We start from the raw sequence: 18,316 nt of genomic DNA, 5'->3' as shown, positions 1-18,316 counted from the left end.
ATATATTTTCACTGAAGAGAGGGTTAAAAGTTACATTTTACATAGCAAGAATAATTACATATGAAAAATCACTGAATATTGCAGGGAGTTTTCTCTATGCTGACAGTTAAGAATAAAGACTGCATATTTTTCTAAAAGTTCCTGTTTTAAGTCTGAGAAGGATTTATAGACTCAATGCAAGAAAAGTTAGAAACTGGGATTACTTTTCTCCCACTACTTGGTTAGGTTGGATGATAATATTGGTCTTTTCTAGCATTGCAACACATTTCTTGAGGGCATGCACAGGCACTGCACTGCTTCTGCAACGTCAGTTCATTCTAAGGAAGGGGCCACATCTAGGCAATGCTCCATTTTGTACCCTACAATCTTCTAGTCCAAGCATGTTCCTTTTAGGTCACAAGAACACAACTGAGCAAGTGGTTTGTTAGCATGCTAGTGTGCTCTTTAGGGGTTTGGTTTTGGTTTTTAATACAAGAACTAAGATAATTCATGGTTTTCTGTGTAGAAGATCAAGACTGCTCCTACCCGGGGGAGTCCAAACCAAGAATGAATACAAAAAATGTATTTTTCAAAAGAGGGTTCCATTTTAAATCGATCTTTTAAATTATATAAAAGAAGAATCCAAAAAGCATCTATTTCCTTTTTGATACAAGTAACTTCTCTAGTTTAAGCTCCTAAGACAAAAAAAAAACGCACCAGAAGACTGCAGCAGTTGTATGAGTAGCGTAAAGTCTCTGAATTGTTTTCCTCCACAACTTTATATGGGTCTTGTTATAAGACAAACATGGGGAGAAAACTCCAATGCAAACACGTGCTTTTCTGTTCAAAAGTGTGTTCAAAACAGAACACACTCAACTCATATTTGGTACAAATAACAAAATGATTCATTGTGCCAGGAAAAAAACCAAACAACCACACAAATCTGCATGTACCTTCACCCTGTGCTAGAAGAAAGCAGCTTGGTAAAGGGGCAGGATGTATCTCACCACAGTCAATGGAAAGATGAACACTTTTTGGCTGTTTTCCTTTTAAGACAGATGGAATGAACAGCCCATTGAAGGACCTCCCCTAATTACTGGAGGGACATTAAGTTAGACTATATGTTTATCTTCTAGATACATAAAGCTGGTGAACTCTGTCACACCAAAATTAACAGGTGATCTGAAGTAAAAAAATAATAAGCTATATTAAATCCAGAGTTTATGGAGAAGAGGTAATACTAACACATTTCAGTTACTCGTCCAAAATTTAATATTTAATTTAAAAAATTGTAGTAAAAGATCATACTCAAAAACAGCTATGAAAGTGAATGTGGAAATGGTAAATATCAGTCATCTAAATGTTTATAGCATATCCAGTAGCCCCTTCCGTACTCACCATCCTCTATTCCAGCAGTGAGTATCTGCTCCTTGAATTCACTGCCATTATACACACACTGGTCAGAATGCTCCCCACATGTGACACAGACTGTGTATGTGTGGGAATGAAGAACCCAATGGATTCCTAGTAGTACTACAACCACAGATGTGAGCTGGGAGGCAAGGGACAAGGAGGTGTAATATAGCAGAATTAGATTTGCATAGATCTATTGAGAACTTCCTCTGAACTCTCCTTGTTTTCTTGAGTTTTTCTTCAGCTTGTTTCTTTGCCCACTCCTGCCTTTGCAATTTTTACCTCTGATCATGTGAATCAGGTACTGTTTGCTCAGATCAAGATCTACTATTGTACTTCTGCTCAGAGACAAATTTGTTATGTAGAAAGTTTATATTTCTCGTTATCTATTAATTCTTCGTAAGTTCTTCAAATTGTCTATGATGGAATTGCAGAGGTATGGACATGATTTTGAGGAAGACTTCACATGAAGCTTCTCTAACATTTACTTGAACAGCAGCAGAACTCTATTCCCAAGTAAATACAAAGTTAACTCTACTGCCACAAGTTGCTTTGGAAATATGTATCTTCGACCTGAATGTAATTTTCTGTCTTACTCCTCCCTCCAATAATTAAATACAAAGTTTATAGAGCATTTCACCTTCCATCTCCAAGGATGACGTTCATCAGAAATCAGAGAGCTTGATTCTTTCAAACTAGTACTACAGACCTTAAAGGAAGAAAGAGAGAGAAGCAGGAAGATGGGACAGTCAGAGAATAGAAGCAGGATGTGCCAAGGCAAAAATCCTTTACACAGGGACTAGGGAAAAACACTATAGGAAAGTCACCTCTGAACAAAAGTAGCTTGTTTTTTTACAGTCAATAAATTATGTTATGTCTTACACTGTATATGCACATTACTTACAGGGAAGTCAGAGTACACAGCATTTTATTCTAAAATAAATGCTGTGCAGTTACATACTACTCCTTTTATATACCCTTTTTAACAACTTGCAAGTTTTCAGTATCATAACAAATATAATAATGTTTCCTTCTATTACTTTCTCAAATATTGTCTAACATAGATATAGAATTTTTAGAAAAGCAACCATTAGAGAAACAGTAGAATGTATATTGAAGAAGAGTACACAACATAGTGGCATAACACTACGTTTCTTTAAAGCTGCATTTACTAAGCTGGTTAACGAGTTAAGAGGATTATTAATTGTCTATGTAAGAAAACACTCAAAATGTGCTTACTTGAAATTGTTGAGCATTTAAATTGTGCAGACTTTTGCTCACCTGATTAATAGGTAGAAAAGGATGAAATTTATGGAGAGCGGGTATAACAGGAGAGTAAGTAGAAGCATATACAGGTTCCTATGACAAGGACAGAAGCAAAGCAAAGGAATTAGAAAAGAACTGAACTACCAGAAATGGAGATAGGGAAGAAATAACTCCTCTTTCCCTAATTTCTTACTTAATCTTTTAATCTTCTAGAAATGTTTTCCCTATTGGAAAGCCAGAGATAAAAAATGTTGTCATAATACAACAGCACACTTACCAAAACCATTCCATGCAGGAATTATCCAAGTTAGTAACAATATTACTACAACTCAACACAGAACGAAACAGTACAGCTGGAAGATACACTTTTCATATGCTGATAATTTTTATATGTCTATGTTTTCATGCATCATTAAATGGATGAACCATGTCAACAACAATGTGAATAATTCTGCTGGAAGTTTAATCAGACCCTGCTAAATAACAAGCCATCTATTTTCTGGATGAAAGGAAAGAATGCTTACTAAAACTGGGAGACCCAAATGCCATCTGGAAGGAATTGCTAAGCCCATAGTACTACTCAGTGAAGGTGAGTTCACCATTCTAAACAAAGCCTATAAATAAGCCCTGCCCCAGAGCTGGGCTTACCCAAAGCTGATTAGACATGGCTTTATCATCTATAATTCTTCTTCCTTTCTATAGGTTAAAGCAAGTGTGGAACATGGCAAAGAATATTGGTAAACACAGCTCATTAGAGTGGCTCAAAATGAAGCCTAATCATTAGTTTCAGCTTTGATGAGAATGAGATACAAGCACTTAGTGGATGCCATATTTGAAATGGATAAAACTACTACCAAAGCAAGAGACTAATATTTTGCCTAAAAGTCACTTTTTAAGGGTTCACCCCCTTTAAGGTTTTTACACACTTCACCTCTGAATAATTTTGAAATGACTGCTCAGCCCTAGCCTTTAACATCAGTCCTGAGCTGCAATTTAAACTTAATGTAAGAATTAAGTGTTTCAAATGTCAGTCACCAATGCAATTGCAATGCATCTGGTAACCACATTAATCAGGGACTCTCTTAAAAATGGCTGACTATAAAATAAGAAATTTTCATTCCCGTAAATCTTGCTATTTTGATACCAGGGGAAGATTTTAAAGTTAGTAAATTTTTCTACTCATGAAGAAAGCCCAACAAACTGGAAATCTTCCATCCATCCTAAACTGATGAACACAAATATACTAAATCCAAAATATTTTTCCCAAATAAAAGGGATCTTTTTTCCATTAAGACATTCATCAGTGTACAGTTGTTCCCCTGATGTTAGAGCTATTCTTTGAATTGTCCAAGTATGTTTTACAATATATATAAATAACTTAAGAAGGCTCATAGCTTCCAAAAAACTTTCCTCCTGTGTGCAGCAATCATCAAAACAGATGCTGGACCTCCAAGTAAATCTCCACTTCCCCCCCTCATTTGTACTGCCTTTAGTTAATTCCTTAGTCCCTTCTTTTTTTCCCCATTTGAGGTTGCTCTGTCAGCTTTTTCATGAATTTTATGGGGTTTTTCTACAGTTTAGTCTACATATAAATTACTATAACACATTTGGAGAAATATCTCACCATGCAGAGAACTGTGCAGAAGTCTTTCAACTAGAAGTGTTGAAACAGCACTATTTAATATAACTATTTTATAAAGAGTATGAATCTTTCCACTTTCGTTGTTTATATGAAATCTAAATGTACTTTAATAACTTCTAATTTATACAGCCATACTTCAGTAATCAAATCTCCAGAGCAGGTTAGATAACCTTTTAAGGGAGGGACACACACACAAAAGAAAACCCAAAAAGGTGTCTGGCTACATTACCAGGAGCGCCATACTGCAATTAAAAATGTCAGGCATTGCTTTGAACCACCAGGGCACGACAGAAGTTTACATAGCCTTGCTGTCGATGCACAGCTGCCATGTGTGGAAATTGTATAACTAGCTCAAAATGCAGTAATCAATACAATTTCTGCATTTTTTTTTTGCAATCCAGCAACAGAAAGAACCAAGATTCTCAAGTACACCACAGTCTCAAAGTTCTACAGACAGAATTCAGTGGCACACTGCTTCATGGTTCTCAAAGGATAACAGCCATCACATTGACTAATTATCAAAACGAGTATTTCTAGATTTAAGGGCAGCTGACATGGTGTCTTGTAAACAGTGTGGTCAACTTATTAAAGGTTTACATTATCTCTCATATATCACATAATGAATCAGCATCACAAATATCAATACAGTTCAAGGAGTTGTGTATCTTACATACCCAAATTTTCAACCATTGGCAGACATGCAAATACTTTGATTTTGGCTCTAAACAGCCAAGAGCTAATATGAGCTATTAGAGTGGGTGACCCAGTGTCACAGAAACTCCCACTGCTAGCACTGTCACTTCAAAGCTTGTGTCCTTCAAGCACTTCATGCTCCCTTACTCGCTTTAAAAGCCTAACTCGTGCTATACTGAGTGAAGTTGCTGCACATGGAAACACAGCAGGGAGGATATGGGTGCTGAGGACTGAGAAGAGAGAACAAAGGATTTGCCTCTGACTAAAACTTGGCAGCTGTTAAAAGCTTTTTCTCAACCCCATTGTCTCTAGCTGGAGTACATTTGTTATCTGATTTCAACAGTTGTCATTTTGGAGACTAGCCTGTTAAAAATGTGACCAAAATTTTGCTTCCTTTGCTGAAACTATTTTTACTTTAAGATATGTTTCAAACTAGCAACTGGATTTTTGAACAAGTCTGCAGGGCAAAACCAAATCAAACTATATAAACCAAACTGCAAAAATCAGCTTTTTTGTTTTCTATCCAGTTAATGCAACAATTGATGAACCATATGTTCAGGCACAGATTTACCTTCAGTAATGACAGATCATGACCTTACTTGTAATATAGTGATGGAACAGGAGACTTTTTGTTACTGTTTGTCTATACTATTTAATAGAAGCAGGACTTTCACAAATAATTGGATCCAAAGATTACTGTCACCATTAGTAAAATTTGTAACACAAATTTTATTTTCACTGTCATCTGGGAAATACTCCTTCAAATAGTAAAGGCGTTGGAAACGGCCTATTTCATCTGACATTGTCATTTTCAAAATACTAGACTCAGAAGGGAAACAAGTCCACATTGGCCCCATATTTTGAGGCAGCAGTCAGTCCATTTTGAAGCAAATCTCCCAGTCATGCTCACTTTCTGTGCTTTGGTTCACACTGCAGAATGCACAGACTTTTGCATGAAACTAAGCCCCCAAGTGCCCTCCCAGATTCCCATGTAACACTAATGCTGGTAAAGGCAGTCAGGTCACAGGACCAGACTAAATTTAGTCTGAAGTTTTGCTTCAGGCTAACCAAAAGAAGCAAGTATAGCATAGATAGTAGGTCCTCAGTAGTAATCATTCTGATTTACAGATTCAATTCTGCTGGCCAACATAACTTACTCATGTATAGACATAACCAGAGTGTGCTAACAATGTGGACCTCCCTTTCCTCTCTACATCTTTCTATCCATCTCTCTCTCTATTCATTAACACCGATAAGACAGAAAATCCCTGTCCTGACAGTTTTGGCTATCCAAAACCTGAAAAGATCATGCAAGATAACCAAAAGCCAAATGGCTCTGGTACCTGCATTTCCTCAGTGGTTCTAGGATCCAAAATTACTGGTCAAAACCCCAGTGTTTGCATAGAGATGACACAGCTTTAGGAATGTGAAATTTTTACAAGCCCACCCATAAATAAGAAAACACCTGAATGAAGTCTTAAGGCAATTTCATTGTGGGAGGGGTGTGGGTGGAGGGTAAGGGGAAAGGGCTTAAATCATTATACATGTTCCAGAAGCCTTACAGACCCATTTACTAGTTCATAATCTCCTGATGTGAAGACATTGTAACCAATATTATATGTCCCAAGACAGTGAAGCTATTCTCATTTAATGATCTCTTATGTTGGGAGAATTGTTTTCTAAACAAGCCCGACAATAAGAGGAATAACGGGAGCTAGTAGCTAATATTAGGCATGCCTGTCTAGTTGGATGCGTCTTCAAAAAGCAAAAGCATTTCAAGCAAGATGTTTTTTCCAAACAAGGACAGCTACCTTCTTCAACAGCTGCTCAACTTCTTGCATCTGCATACTACGATCAGCAGCAGGGACTTTTGCATACTCCTGCTTTTTGCTGAGCCTGCTCTTCCAATCTTCTTCACCACTCTTCTTCAGCAATGCCAACCTAGAAGGAAAACCATGTCAACAGGTAGCTTTAAACACTGTACTTCCCATTATCCTCAAAAGATAATCTTACTGTTGCATTAATGCTGCATTCAAGATAATTTGAAATTAGGTTTTCTAACATTAACTATAGTTATTTACATTTCATACACATATACAAGGCTCACAAACGAACACAAAGCCTTTACTGTACATGTTGAACGGGAATCATCTGTCAAAACACAGACATCTAGATTTGACATAGGCACCCCAGTTAATTTGTATAATCAGCGGAAATTGCCAATACAGTCAAGGAGACCAAGGTACAACGCAGATCGCCCTAAAGTAGACATATAAATAGGTTAGATTAGTAACTGCTTTTTTTCCCCTCCCTTCTGTTGATAAGGCACAGAGATGGACTAGCTTGGCTATGGATACTTATCCTGTGGATGACAAAGTTACAAATACGCATCCTACCTTTAGTCTTCTTTGTACTCATAAAAAAAAAATTAAAAATTATTTTCTTCAAAACGCAAGAAGAAAGAGGTCTGTTCAGCAGGCACACACCAATTAGGTCTCAACAGGCACATCAAAGGACAACTCTACAGTTACTACCTTCACTACAACTCCAGGGACTGAGGTTACTATCAGACTCCCCTGGATCACTTAGTATCTCCTTGCTTAGTTCAGGCGTTGCTGTGACACAGATCAGCAGCACCAGTGCTCTAATAACTTGGTGCTAACTACACTACAGCTGTGAAATCTATTAGCAAGATTCAACTCATTTAAAGGATGCCTCATATTTATAATGTGGATTACCATTAATCTCAGTAAGTAGGATCTTTTCCAAGTGCTGTTTCCTAATCTTGAGCAAAATTCTGAACATAGCTCAAAAAGACACTGACTGGCTCTGGTGGGGACAACATGTAGATTTATCTTGCTAGAATTAGAATCTATTTGTCCATACAAACCTTGAGGTGATTAGTAGGGTAGGGTAAGACAGACAGGAATACGAGGTCTACTCAGGCATGGTCTTCAGCTTACCTTTCTCAGAAATTAACATCTGTATGAATTTTCTACATTCTAGAAATCATTCTGAGTATCCATAACACATGTATCTGCAGCACTTGTGCAAACAGTTGTATCGGTCCCCTACATAATTTTTATTTTAGTTGAATTAAGTCTTACTACATACCTTTTTAAAATTTCATTAAGTAAGTATTTCAGTAAGTATTATACAAAACCCTTAACACTATTAATATTTGAACAGGTTCAGCAGTTAAACCTATTCTGACCACAAGATATGGAAATCCTTTTTTAGAGATGTGATTACTGTTACCCTCACAGTAAGTCTTGTCTTGAAACTCTGAGGAGGAGGAAAGAGCTGAATATGTTTAGCCAGAAACCAAGTTTCAGGCAGCTGCTTCCTGCAAAAATCCAAGGGGTGCAACTATGCTACTGACCTATCGAGGATGATCAATTGGGCCTAAGGCGGGCATTTGAGAAAAACTAAGAATGCAGAGAACAGTAATCCACAGAATACAATGGCAGTAAAAATGTTAGTATTCAAGAAAGCAGTTATTTCCTCTCTTCCTGCCCAGGCAGGCAGTGCTGGCAGGCTTCACATTGCCTGATTGCTTCATACCTCACAGCATGGGATGAGTAGGGGTGAGAAGGACTCACAATAAGGAGTTGAGGTCATGGCCATTGTTTCCAGAAGGGATACAAGAATTCACTGCCCAGAACTAATCTTCTGGAGTGCATCCATGCATGTGTGAAACTGTGGAGGAGACCGAGATGGGACTGAATTGCCACCATGCAATTAATTATCTTCAGTAGCTATGTTCTCTCATGTCAGTTTTGCTTAGATACGATCTGTGATAATTGAAACTGGAAGGTATATTGGTCAGCTTTGGCCTAAGATGGGTTTGTTTTTAAAAATGTCTTTAGCAGGCAGGGGAAAAAAAGTCTTTTTTTTTTTTCTAAGCTGGCTTTACTGCAGGGTATCTCACCTTTGACCCAAATAGCCTGGTTGATCAGGGAGAGAAAAATCTATAATTCTAAGAATACTTGTGTCTCTGGAGACTTTGTTTTCTTCTCTGCCATGAGGATGGATTCATACCAGCCCTCCACTCTCCAATGGTATGTGTAATAAAACAACTCACCCTACAAGTGAGAACACACATTTGTCTGTTTTGAGCAATGAAATCACCACTTAAAGAAATGTGTATGCTCTGTATGCCAATGAAAACTTCACTGCTGTGCAAAACCAAAAGCCATGCACTTCTTTCAAACAATGGAAGTGGCAATAAAGTCAGACTGCCCTGACTCAGCAACAATTGGGTGGAGGGTGCCCTTTCGTATGAATAAAGATGCAAGAACTACTGAATTGGTTCATACAAGCAAGTCCACCAGCTCAGTAGCTTAACTCAAAGTAGACAAAAGTTGATTCTTTGGAAAGTCTTCAAAAATAAGTCAATTATTAGGTATAATGCTTAGATTTGTTTAAGACCTGCTTCTTACTAGTTTCATTGCATACCTCTAGTTTTCCACTTTCAATAAATAATGAATAATCAAGTATTCATTATTTTAACTGTTCAGTTATACTGCTTTTGCCTACAAAAGTTCCTTTTCCATTCCGAAAAAAAAAGTTTTACTCTTCTCTTGAAGAAAAAAGCTTTTGTATGTCTGCCCATCTTTGACAGCTTGCTCTGTATCCTTCTTTCCCCTGCTATTGAGATAGAATATGTGACATCAAGATTGAATGATCATCTTCCCAGAGGTGCCAGGATGGCTTCAAAGCAAAAGCTTCCAGAGCTGAAGGCAAAACATTGGATTAATACTGAAGGGAAACCGAAACAAGATTTGAACAATGGTTTTGCCTTAAAAAAGAGTGTTGCATGAAAGGCCTTGGTAAAAGTCTTGGCAAAAAATGTCCAAAATGACACATCTTTCTTCTGTGACAATATTTTAGTATCTTAGCTGCTAGTGTTACCCTTGAGATAGAGCAAACTGGACATAGGCTTGTCTTTCACATGTACTCTGTTGGCTGCACTTGACTAACACTTTTCAGATAAATCATAAATCCTGGAGGGCAATGTGAGATACATAACTACAAAAAGGAAGTTGACTGTTAAAAGAGTGCATAAATTCAATATAGTGAGGACCAAACTTCATAAGAAAGTATTGCTCTGGCATCCATACATCAAAAAAGGTTGAAAATTAAGTTAAGATTCCTTCTCAGAAGGTGTGAATGATGGTAAGAGGACCACCAGAAATTAGTTATCTGTAACTTTTTTAAATGGTGATTATGGCATGCAGTTGACTTCTAAAGCGGAGCTGATAGGATGGGCCTTCTAGCAACTTTGGTCTCCATAAATGCACAAAGACAGGAGAAGAGAGGCATCTTTCTTCCTTGAAAAATCATGATTTTCATTCTTCCATATAATATACATAATTCTGAAAATGCCAGGCATGCACTCACTCCACAAGGATAATATTAGTTCAGTGAAGCAAGTCTTTGAGAAATCACTTTCATCCAGACCAGCATTCATGCATCCTGCCCAAATACCATTACATGTGTGGAAAAGTTGTTCTTCCAAAAGGTGAAAGAATGTCTGACACAGCCAGAAAAATCCGCTGGATGGGAAGATGAAGTTAGTAAATGTAAAAGGGGGAAAAAAAAAAAGTTTATCCTTAGCAAAAATGTTCTTTGATGTTTATGAATACTTGGCATCACCTACAGCCAAGAAAAAGAAAATGACGGGTTGTAGTTTTTAAATTCTGGGACAAGAAGCAGACTACTGTGGCATTTTGGAAGTCTAAAACATTTTGATACCATCTCAGTCATTTACAGGTATTGTGGAATCACGATATACAAATTCCTGACAAGACAGCAGGTATTTTCTTCTGTCAGCTCTGGGACTGACTAGACAGTCTCGTAGTCCTAACAAAAGCAATTCCTGGTTGTGAGTGTGACTGACAGCCTTCTACTTTCTTTCCTCAAGAGATCAACTCAGCTGAGGCATTAAAGCTAGGACGAAAGCAGCTACTAATACTTGGATCTTCCTCCAACCTCTTTTTCCACACCAGGATCAGGGAAGGGAGATCATTTACAACCTATAAACCAGAAGTTATGGATCTTGAACCTTGTCTGCCCAGACAATTGACATGTTTACATTAGGAGTATGGGAAGAGGGGTGAAAGTTGCTTTAAACAAAACAACAGTAAACTGAAAAAGGTAAGTACATCCTTCAGAAGGGCGCTAAGACTACACAGCTGCTGTAGCTGCCCCTGCACCACCTTTGTGTAAAGGGGAAAACAGGGAGTGGGGATGCTTTTTAAATGTGGATGACTCACCTCCTGGAAATATATGAATTTAAGAAGTGTACTTTGGAATCATGTGTAAAATTTAAAAAAATGGTTGAGTTCCTAATATCATACCCACCTCACCAAGTGAGGGAATATTTTTACAGACTGAAAGTTTAATCAAGCAGCTATTTTTATTTATTGGTTCTGCTTTCACTGCAGAAAAACTGAAGTACAAATAGGCCTATCTGTCAACCTGAAGCAAACAGTCATAATTTTACTCACTGGACTGCTACAAATTTGGGATTGAATTTATATTCTCAAAGTTTTAACTAAATCAGAAAAACTTTTAGAAGTACTACAGCAGCTATTTAAGGTCCAGCCCTGAACTCCTACTGTCTGCACAAGCACAGGACATTTAACATTTTGTTTCAGATCAGAATGATCTGGGGTTGGAAAAAGTATTTCTAATATTCCTACAAACCTGTCTAAATTACTATCCTTTTAAAAATCCCTACAGTAAGTTCTTGGAAGTCAAAATGGCAACCATGTATTTCTGAAGAAGAGGGGGCAATATCAGAGAGTCTGTCCCTAACTCCCTGTACTCAGCTTAGTTAGGAGACCCACATAGACCAAAAAGAAATGGTTATTTAAAAAACCACAAACACATTATAGGTGTTGTAACTGAAAGCAGAACCTGGGGAAGTAAATTAAGTGTATGAGTATAAATGTATTTTTTACAACTTTAATTTTCTGAAATAGTTATTGGTTATTCAGGTAGCTCTTTCAAAATCAGGTTTTTATGTTCTCTTAAATGGTAATTCTCATTCACCATCATCTGCTTTATAAGGATGTCAGGCAGATTAGCTGCATGTTTCTGCTGTTAGTAATAATAAAGCCTAATAATCACTACTTAGGTTTTTCAGAAACAGTTTTAAAGCTTCTTTTTATACCATCATCAGTCTAATAACTGTATTTACAGAGATCATTAAAAAAAAAATGGAATTTAAGTACCTTTCCTTAATTGACATAGTTTTGCCGGAATTATCAAGGACATCCTCAGTTGTTTGTGCTTTGCTCTCTCCAATGGAAAACATCTCACAGGAATTCTTATAAAATTTGCCTTCCAATTGCTCAGAGAGTTCCTGCAGTCTACAGGATGCCGCAGCTGCAGTTTGTGAAACCGTCCTCATTGCTGATGTGCTGGTGAGTTCAGAAGCAGGCTCAGCGGGGTCTGCCCATTCAAAAGAGAAGTGCTGCATTAGACTTAGTTCTATACTCAGATACTTCACATTACTAACACTGAAGCAGCAGACTTTTTTTAAATGTTCATATCACATACTCTATTAACAGGGAAAAAATTCTGGCTGAGCTAAATTAAAAAGATTAATCGTGAAGTATTATTTGCTGCAGAGACTGGCTGTTTCTGACTAATGTTCACATGAAGCCACAGAATATCATGTTCAACACACAGTTCTGAACTTCATATGGATGAGGTACAAACTGCTGCTCCCATTATCACACCAGCAGGAAAACAAATGGAGAAATAAAAGTGAGAGGGAACAAAGAGCAAGGGAAGAGAAGCAGACAGAATTTAAACAAGAAATTAACTTATTGGTAAAGCAGTTTAATGCATAATAAGTAGCCTACTAGGAGGACATTCAATAAATAGAGGCATTATTTTCTGGGAGGGTGTTGGGGGGTTTTTTGGGTTTGTTTCTTCAAGTAGCAATTAAACCACAGGAAAAAACATCTTAATGAAAGATAAATGCACCATTACAGTTATCCTTAAAGAAATATAAGCAATCTTCATTTTTCTTCTTGAAATTTTATAAGCACAGCATCTCTCTGATACATGACTACTCCTGTTTTATCCCAGTCTCCATCTCCCCTGCAGTCATCAAAAGCTAACTGGATAGAATGGATACTGCTTTTGAGGAATACAGGCAGAACTATACCATCCACTCCATGCCTGTGTGAGGACCATTAAATTTAAAATAAATTAACTTCACAAAACAAAGACAAAAATGCTTTCAGTGCTACAGGGTACTGTGGTCCTGTCACCCATCATAATAAACCACAAACCCAATACAACATCCTTCTAAATTCAACAGAATAGAAGACTTCGAGCAATGATCAAATCCACCGATTATTTCTGAAATCCTTTATTTAAAGATGGGCAAGCTTACTTTTTAAGTTTAAATTATGCTATGCATATAGAATTTCTTGGTTTGTATTTGTCACCACAATAAAAGGAAAAGAATATTAATTTTGCAAAATTAATTCTCTGAAAATTATCTGCTACTAGCTATGTATGCATATATGTAGTGAATTCATAACTATATATGCACAATAAGGCAAAAATTAAGGGCAAGCGCTTGATCTAGAGCAGCAAGTTTAGTTTGTTCAGCATTTTGAAGTGCAGGGGCAAGGGCAAAAGAAAGGATAAATCTTAGCTTCAGCATATAATACCGCTTCTTTCAAAGTAAGAAAATCTGAATAAAATTGAGCCATCTTTAAAGACTGAAGAAGTGAAAGAATAAAAAAATAAAAAACTGTATTTGCAAAATTTAAGACTTCACAGGTATTTCTCTGCTTTTAAGCAGTGTTAAAAAAAGAAAACATAACCAGCATTGATAAAGCTTGAAACACCATTTGCTGAATGAGACTACACCAACAGCAAGTATATACTGCACCTCTTTGCCAAGTCTTGCTTTTCATAACACTTTCAAAATCCATCTTTTCTTCAAAGGACTGGCCTTCTTTGACTTCCCATTTACCTTGCATGCCAGTATTAATTTCCTTCTGTTCAAGAGGCTGAAAAAGTCCTTGTGAACTAAACAGTTCCAAGCTGCCCTTCCTCAGGAAGCTGTATGTTGTCTCTTTATGGCGGTCTCCTGTTTTTTCAGGAACAGGATGTGTGGTTTCTTCCTCAAAGGAACTGTATTTTGTAATTTCATTAGCTTCATGTGCTAGAAACCTCTTCCTCTCTTCTTCATGTTTCTTTGATGCTCTTCTGCTTTCTAGTGCTTCCACTGAGGGCTGCCACTGTTCTGACTTCTGTGTGCGTTTTCCTGATGAGTCCAAGTTTTCTGCTGAAGAGTGGAACCTCAAATCAGCTCTAGCAGCAGCACTCACGCTCCCATCACTAGCTGGCTTCATGTGCAGGTCTCCAGCAAACAATGGAGCGAGGGCAGATGCCATCGTTGAAACTGATGTTGCAACTGCAGTTGACAGGGGAGTGATTTTTCCACTTTCATTTTGTACCTATGAGGAAAAAAAAAAACAACCAAAGAACACAAATAGGACTTAAAAGCTTTGAAATTATCAATTCCAAAAAAAACCAGTCTAATCATGTCAGTTCTTCAGAGGTATTATTCCATATAAATATAGTGCTCTATCAAGATGGACTAGAAACAGATAAGGAAAACAGCAATGCCCCTATAATTTGGCTGCAGATGGATAATTCCCCCCAAGTCAAAAATGACTGCATGTGAACAGCAACATCTTTAGTAATAAGGGGTGTATGTGTAGCATGCAACATAACGTTGTGTCAGCGCTCCATGGAAAGGCTCACACTGGCACGGGACTGGGGAGAAAAATTAGTTCAGGTTCCAGATGCTGGATGACATGCCATGTGCCCAGGCTAATCAACTCAGCATCTCAGCAGGACTAATTAGCTTTGGCACAGCTCTGCTCTTACACAGTTCTGCATCTTCCAGCTCTAGAGCCTGCTCAGCGCCAGAGACAGACTGCTCCGTGCTGTCCCACACAGGGCAGACATTCCTGATGCTTCAGCCACATAAAATCATCCTCAAGAAGGACTTTTTCAAGTATAAATATTGGCTGTCATGAGCAAAGTATTTGAACCTAAGAAGTATATTAAAAATGCCTCCAAATTTGCTTTGCCAGTCTCCACAGTGGAAAAATAATCTTTTCTACTCTTTAGCACAATAATTTTATAAAGTTTTCCTAGATACAGTTAAGATGGATTTTTTTTCTGAAATGCAGAGCTTAGCTTTGTCTTCTTCAAAGGATACAAAAACTACGAAAGAGAGTAACAAACATGCCTCATACACATCAGGAGATTTATTTTTTTTATTGTTTTCTTAAACTGCAAAGCTAGTGAACAGCATGCAAAAGTTATAGACAAGATCACACCAGCAGGAGGAAATCAGCTCAGAGTGTAAAATGTGCATGCAGATTCCATAAAGCGTGGACAACACAATCATTAATTAAGCAAATTGGAAAGCAGAGCAAAGACAACTATGTTAGGTCAAAGAGTCCAAAGAAAGATTAAGAAAATAGTTACCAGTTTATTTTTTTTCCATTGCATCTATCAGAATTAGAAATTTAGAGGAGATCAGAAAAGTACTTCAGCTTTAATTACAAGATATCTACATTTTTAATTATGCATTTTGGGAAAGTAACCTCTAGTAACCTATTTTGATAGCTCTCTTTTGTTTCTTCCTAGAAAAACCATACCTGCATCTCAAAACATCCCAACACTCCAAATGAACAGTTCACTATAGGAAGTCTTTTTGAAAATACACTCTCATTGAACTTGTTCCAGAGTCAACTCTGGTTTCTTTTGCTAGGTTCAGAAAGAGATGACAAAACATGCTTCCTCTGAGTTTCCTTGCTTGCAGAGCAAGTTTTTTTCTTTGAAAGTCTGACAAAGTAATGTGACTGTCACTTCTTTCCCATCTGCTTCAGCCCTTTTCTGTTGATCACCTTCCTGGGCCCCAAAGAAGTTAGTGACACAGTCATTAAAGAGGCCAGGCTGTGACAGTGATTGGCACATAGAAAGTGGATGGAAAAAGGACTATATATGGTCTGGAAATCTTGCTAAAATAAATCTGTCAAAACACTTATTACTACTTTAAGTGTGAGCAAAATAGGTGTAAAGTACAATTATGTATCTGTACAGATTTGCACCAATCAGTCTAGAGGAATCCTCCCTTCCCACTATTCTATTATTATAATATGGAAAACATATAATCATGGATGAAGCATATAGAAAGAGAACTCGGATTGATCCAAATCCCTAGAAATACGACATGCATAGGAGTTGTGCTTTACTGTTAAAGTGATTTCTTTTGAAGCTGTAATGCTAAGAGACTGATGTTTCTGCTATTGTCATCAGCTCTGAAAGACCACTGCTGGGCCACCTTATGCTCAGGCTTCACTAAAAAGGCATTCCTTTGCAGTTCCAATTATATGAAGGATTCCAGAACAAGAAGCCCAATTCCATTGCACACATTAAAAAATTTCTTTTTGACCATGACTTTTTGAATTTCAAAAGTATTCAGCTTTTAGAGAAAAAAATTAGGATAATAATCAGGGCCCCCTCCCAGAGGAAAATGACAGAATATGTCCTGACTAATAACAGAAATATATAGTGCTTTCAGGAATAGGCCTGAAAGCTGCACATTACAAAGCTCCAAAATTCGCTGAAAATACACAATGATGTGTGTCACAGTTTTTACCCCTTTGATCAGGAATTTACTTTTAGAAGACAAGTAATATCTACCAGAAAAGACACACACTGTGAAAGGTACAGCATGCACCAAACAGAAAGATGATATACACTTGAATTACTTTAAAAAAGAAGAAAACCACTCCAACAAAGTTAAACAGTTAGGGGATGTTGTTCCTCAATGTCAGAAGTCTGCTTCCTGACAAGCTCTTTCTTCAGTGTGTAGCTCAAAGCAAAGGAAAGGCCAGCTGTTACAGCATCTCACACTGAAGCTGTTTTCTCAAAAAACAAAACAAAACAAAAAAACCAACCAACAAACAAACAAACCCAAAACAAAATAAAAAACAAATGCAAAAGAGCTAAGAGGTCACCTACCTGCTCAACTTCTCCAAGAGTGACTGGCTGAGTCTGGTAACGAGCATTCATTCTCCTGTGCCTCAGATCTCCTCGATTCCTTGTGGAGATGGCCCTGGATACTGGTTGAGACAGTTTATTAAACAAAGCCATCTTTTCTGCCAAACTTAAGGTGGAAGAATCTGGTTCATCAGACTGATCTTGCCCCATTGCCTCTTTGGCTGCTCTTATCTCCTCTTTAGCTAAAATTTTTTGTTGTGCTGATGCCTGCAAGCTGAAGAAACAGAACTAGAAATTAGTTTTGAAGAAGCCGCTATGCAGTTTTAAAATCTCAACCTGATAGAAGCAGAAGAACTGCACGTGAAGCACAATAGCCAATGTAATATAGCAGCCTAAGTGGGTATGCAGTGGTTCAACATTGGCATGATGAATTCTAATTCAACAGCTGGAGATTTAAAAAAAAAGTTAAATTTTCATTCACAAATTCATTTGATTAGGACACAACATTTTTTTTTAAAGGGGGAACTTCAAGACTGAAGAGAGATTTTTCAGACAATCTCTTTATACAGAATATGGAGCTATGGAGAGACATTTAAGATGCCTGCTGTAGAACAAACACAGGTCCTACAGTGCAATTTATGTAAAGTTCAATTTTATTGAAAGTAACTTGTGGACCATATATGATCAAAACATTTAAAGGACAGACTTAAACTCCAAGTTAGTGCTGCTTTTAGGTTAGCATAAATTGCAATGCCTCTTATAATTTGAAGTGGAACAGAATTCAGACTGTCTTTTGTTTTGAGTTATCAGGGGTAACTCAACAACAAAAAATAGTTTTGGAACATAGTTTGACTTTGTAGATTGTTTGACCAATGCTGAAGGCAGAGAAGTTCATTCATAAAAGCTGTAATTGCATTTGTCTCTACAATAATGTATTTTATTCACCTTTACAATAAAATATTTTATTGTTCATCTTCGGCCACATTTATGGAATTAGCAGTATTCTCTAACTTTTTTTCCTGTCATACTCTCTGCTAAAATTCTCTCATTAAGAAAGGCAACAGTATTCTGCAACTTTACCTATAGGTGGTGCAATTTCTTATATTTCCTTTAATTTTGCAAGTTAAAAAAATATATATGTAGAGACAGACAAAGGACATGTACTCCTTGTGAAATCAAGCACTCAGCTTTGTTATTTTCATCTGAGGATGACATTACCATAAAAAAAAAATTACAAGAGCATAGAGAGTTCTGCTGGGTTTG

At 37.2% G+C, this 18,316-nt stretch overlaps 1 protein-coding gene across 7 annotated transcripts in view; it reads right to left on the bottom strand.

Annotated features, from left to right (window-relative positions):
* The window catches only part of SVIL (supervillin), a 108,100-nt gene that overhangs the window by 26,363 nt on the left and 63,421 nt on the right, over positions 1 to 18,316 (bottom strand). For 2 of the 7 annotated variants that reach the window (XM_018075312.3, XM_018075311.3), the window contains exons 14-20: positions 17,075 to 17,327; positions 15,533 to 15,556; positions 13,917 to 14,487; positions 12,235 to 12,454; positions 6,805 to 6,934; positions 2,674 to 2,751; positions 2,033 to 2,101 (exon numbers count right to left, since the gene is read on the bottom strand). In XM_018075312.3, coding sequence (XP_017930801.2) covers positions 2,033 to 2,101; positions 2,674 to 2,751; positions 6,805 to 6,934; positions 12,235 to 12,454; positions 13,917 to 14,487; positions 15,533 to 15,556; positions 17,075 to 17,327 — 1,345 coding nt within the window. The remainder of the gene's footprint in view (positions 1 to 2,032; positions 2,102 to 2,673; positions 2,752 to 6,804; positions 6,935 to 12,234; positions 12,455 to 13,916; positions 14,488 to 15,532; positions 15,557 to 17,074; positions 17,328 to 18,316) is intronic. The other 5 variants (XM_018075310.3, XM_018075315.3, XM_018075313.3 and 2 more) reach the window with 3 other exon arrangements.

The sequence above is a fragment of the Manacus vitellinus genome, unplaced genomic scaffold (genome assembly GCF_001715985.3).
Source record: "Manacus vitellinus isolate BGI_N305 unplaced genomic scaffold, ASM171598v3 scaffold_3_pilon, whole genome shotgun sequence".
Taxonomy (NCBI): domain Eukaryota; kingdom Metazoa; phylum Chordata; class Aves; order Passeriformes; family Pipridae; genus Manacus; species Manacus vitellinus.
Note: the sequence above shows the minus strand (reverse complement) of the source record. Positions and strands in the feature narration are given on the sequence as shown.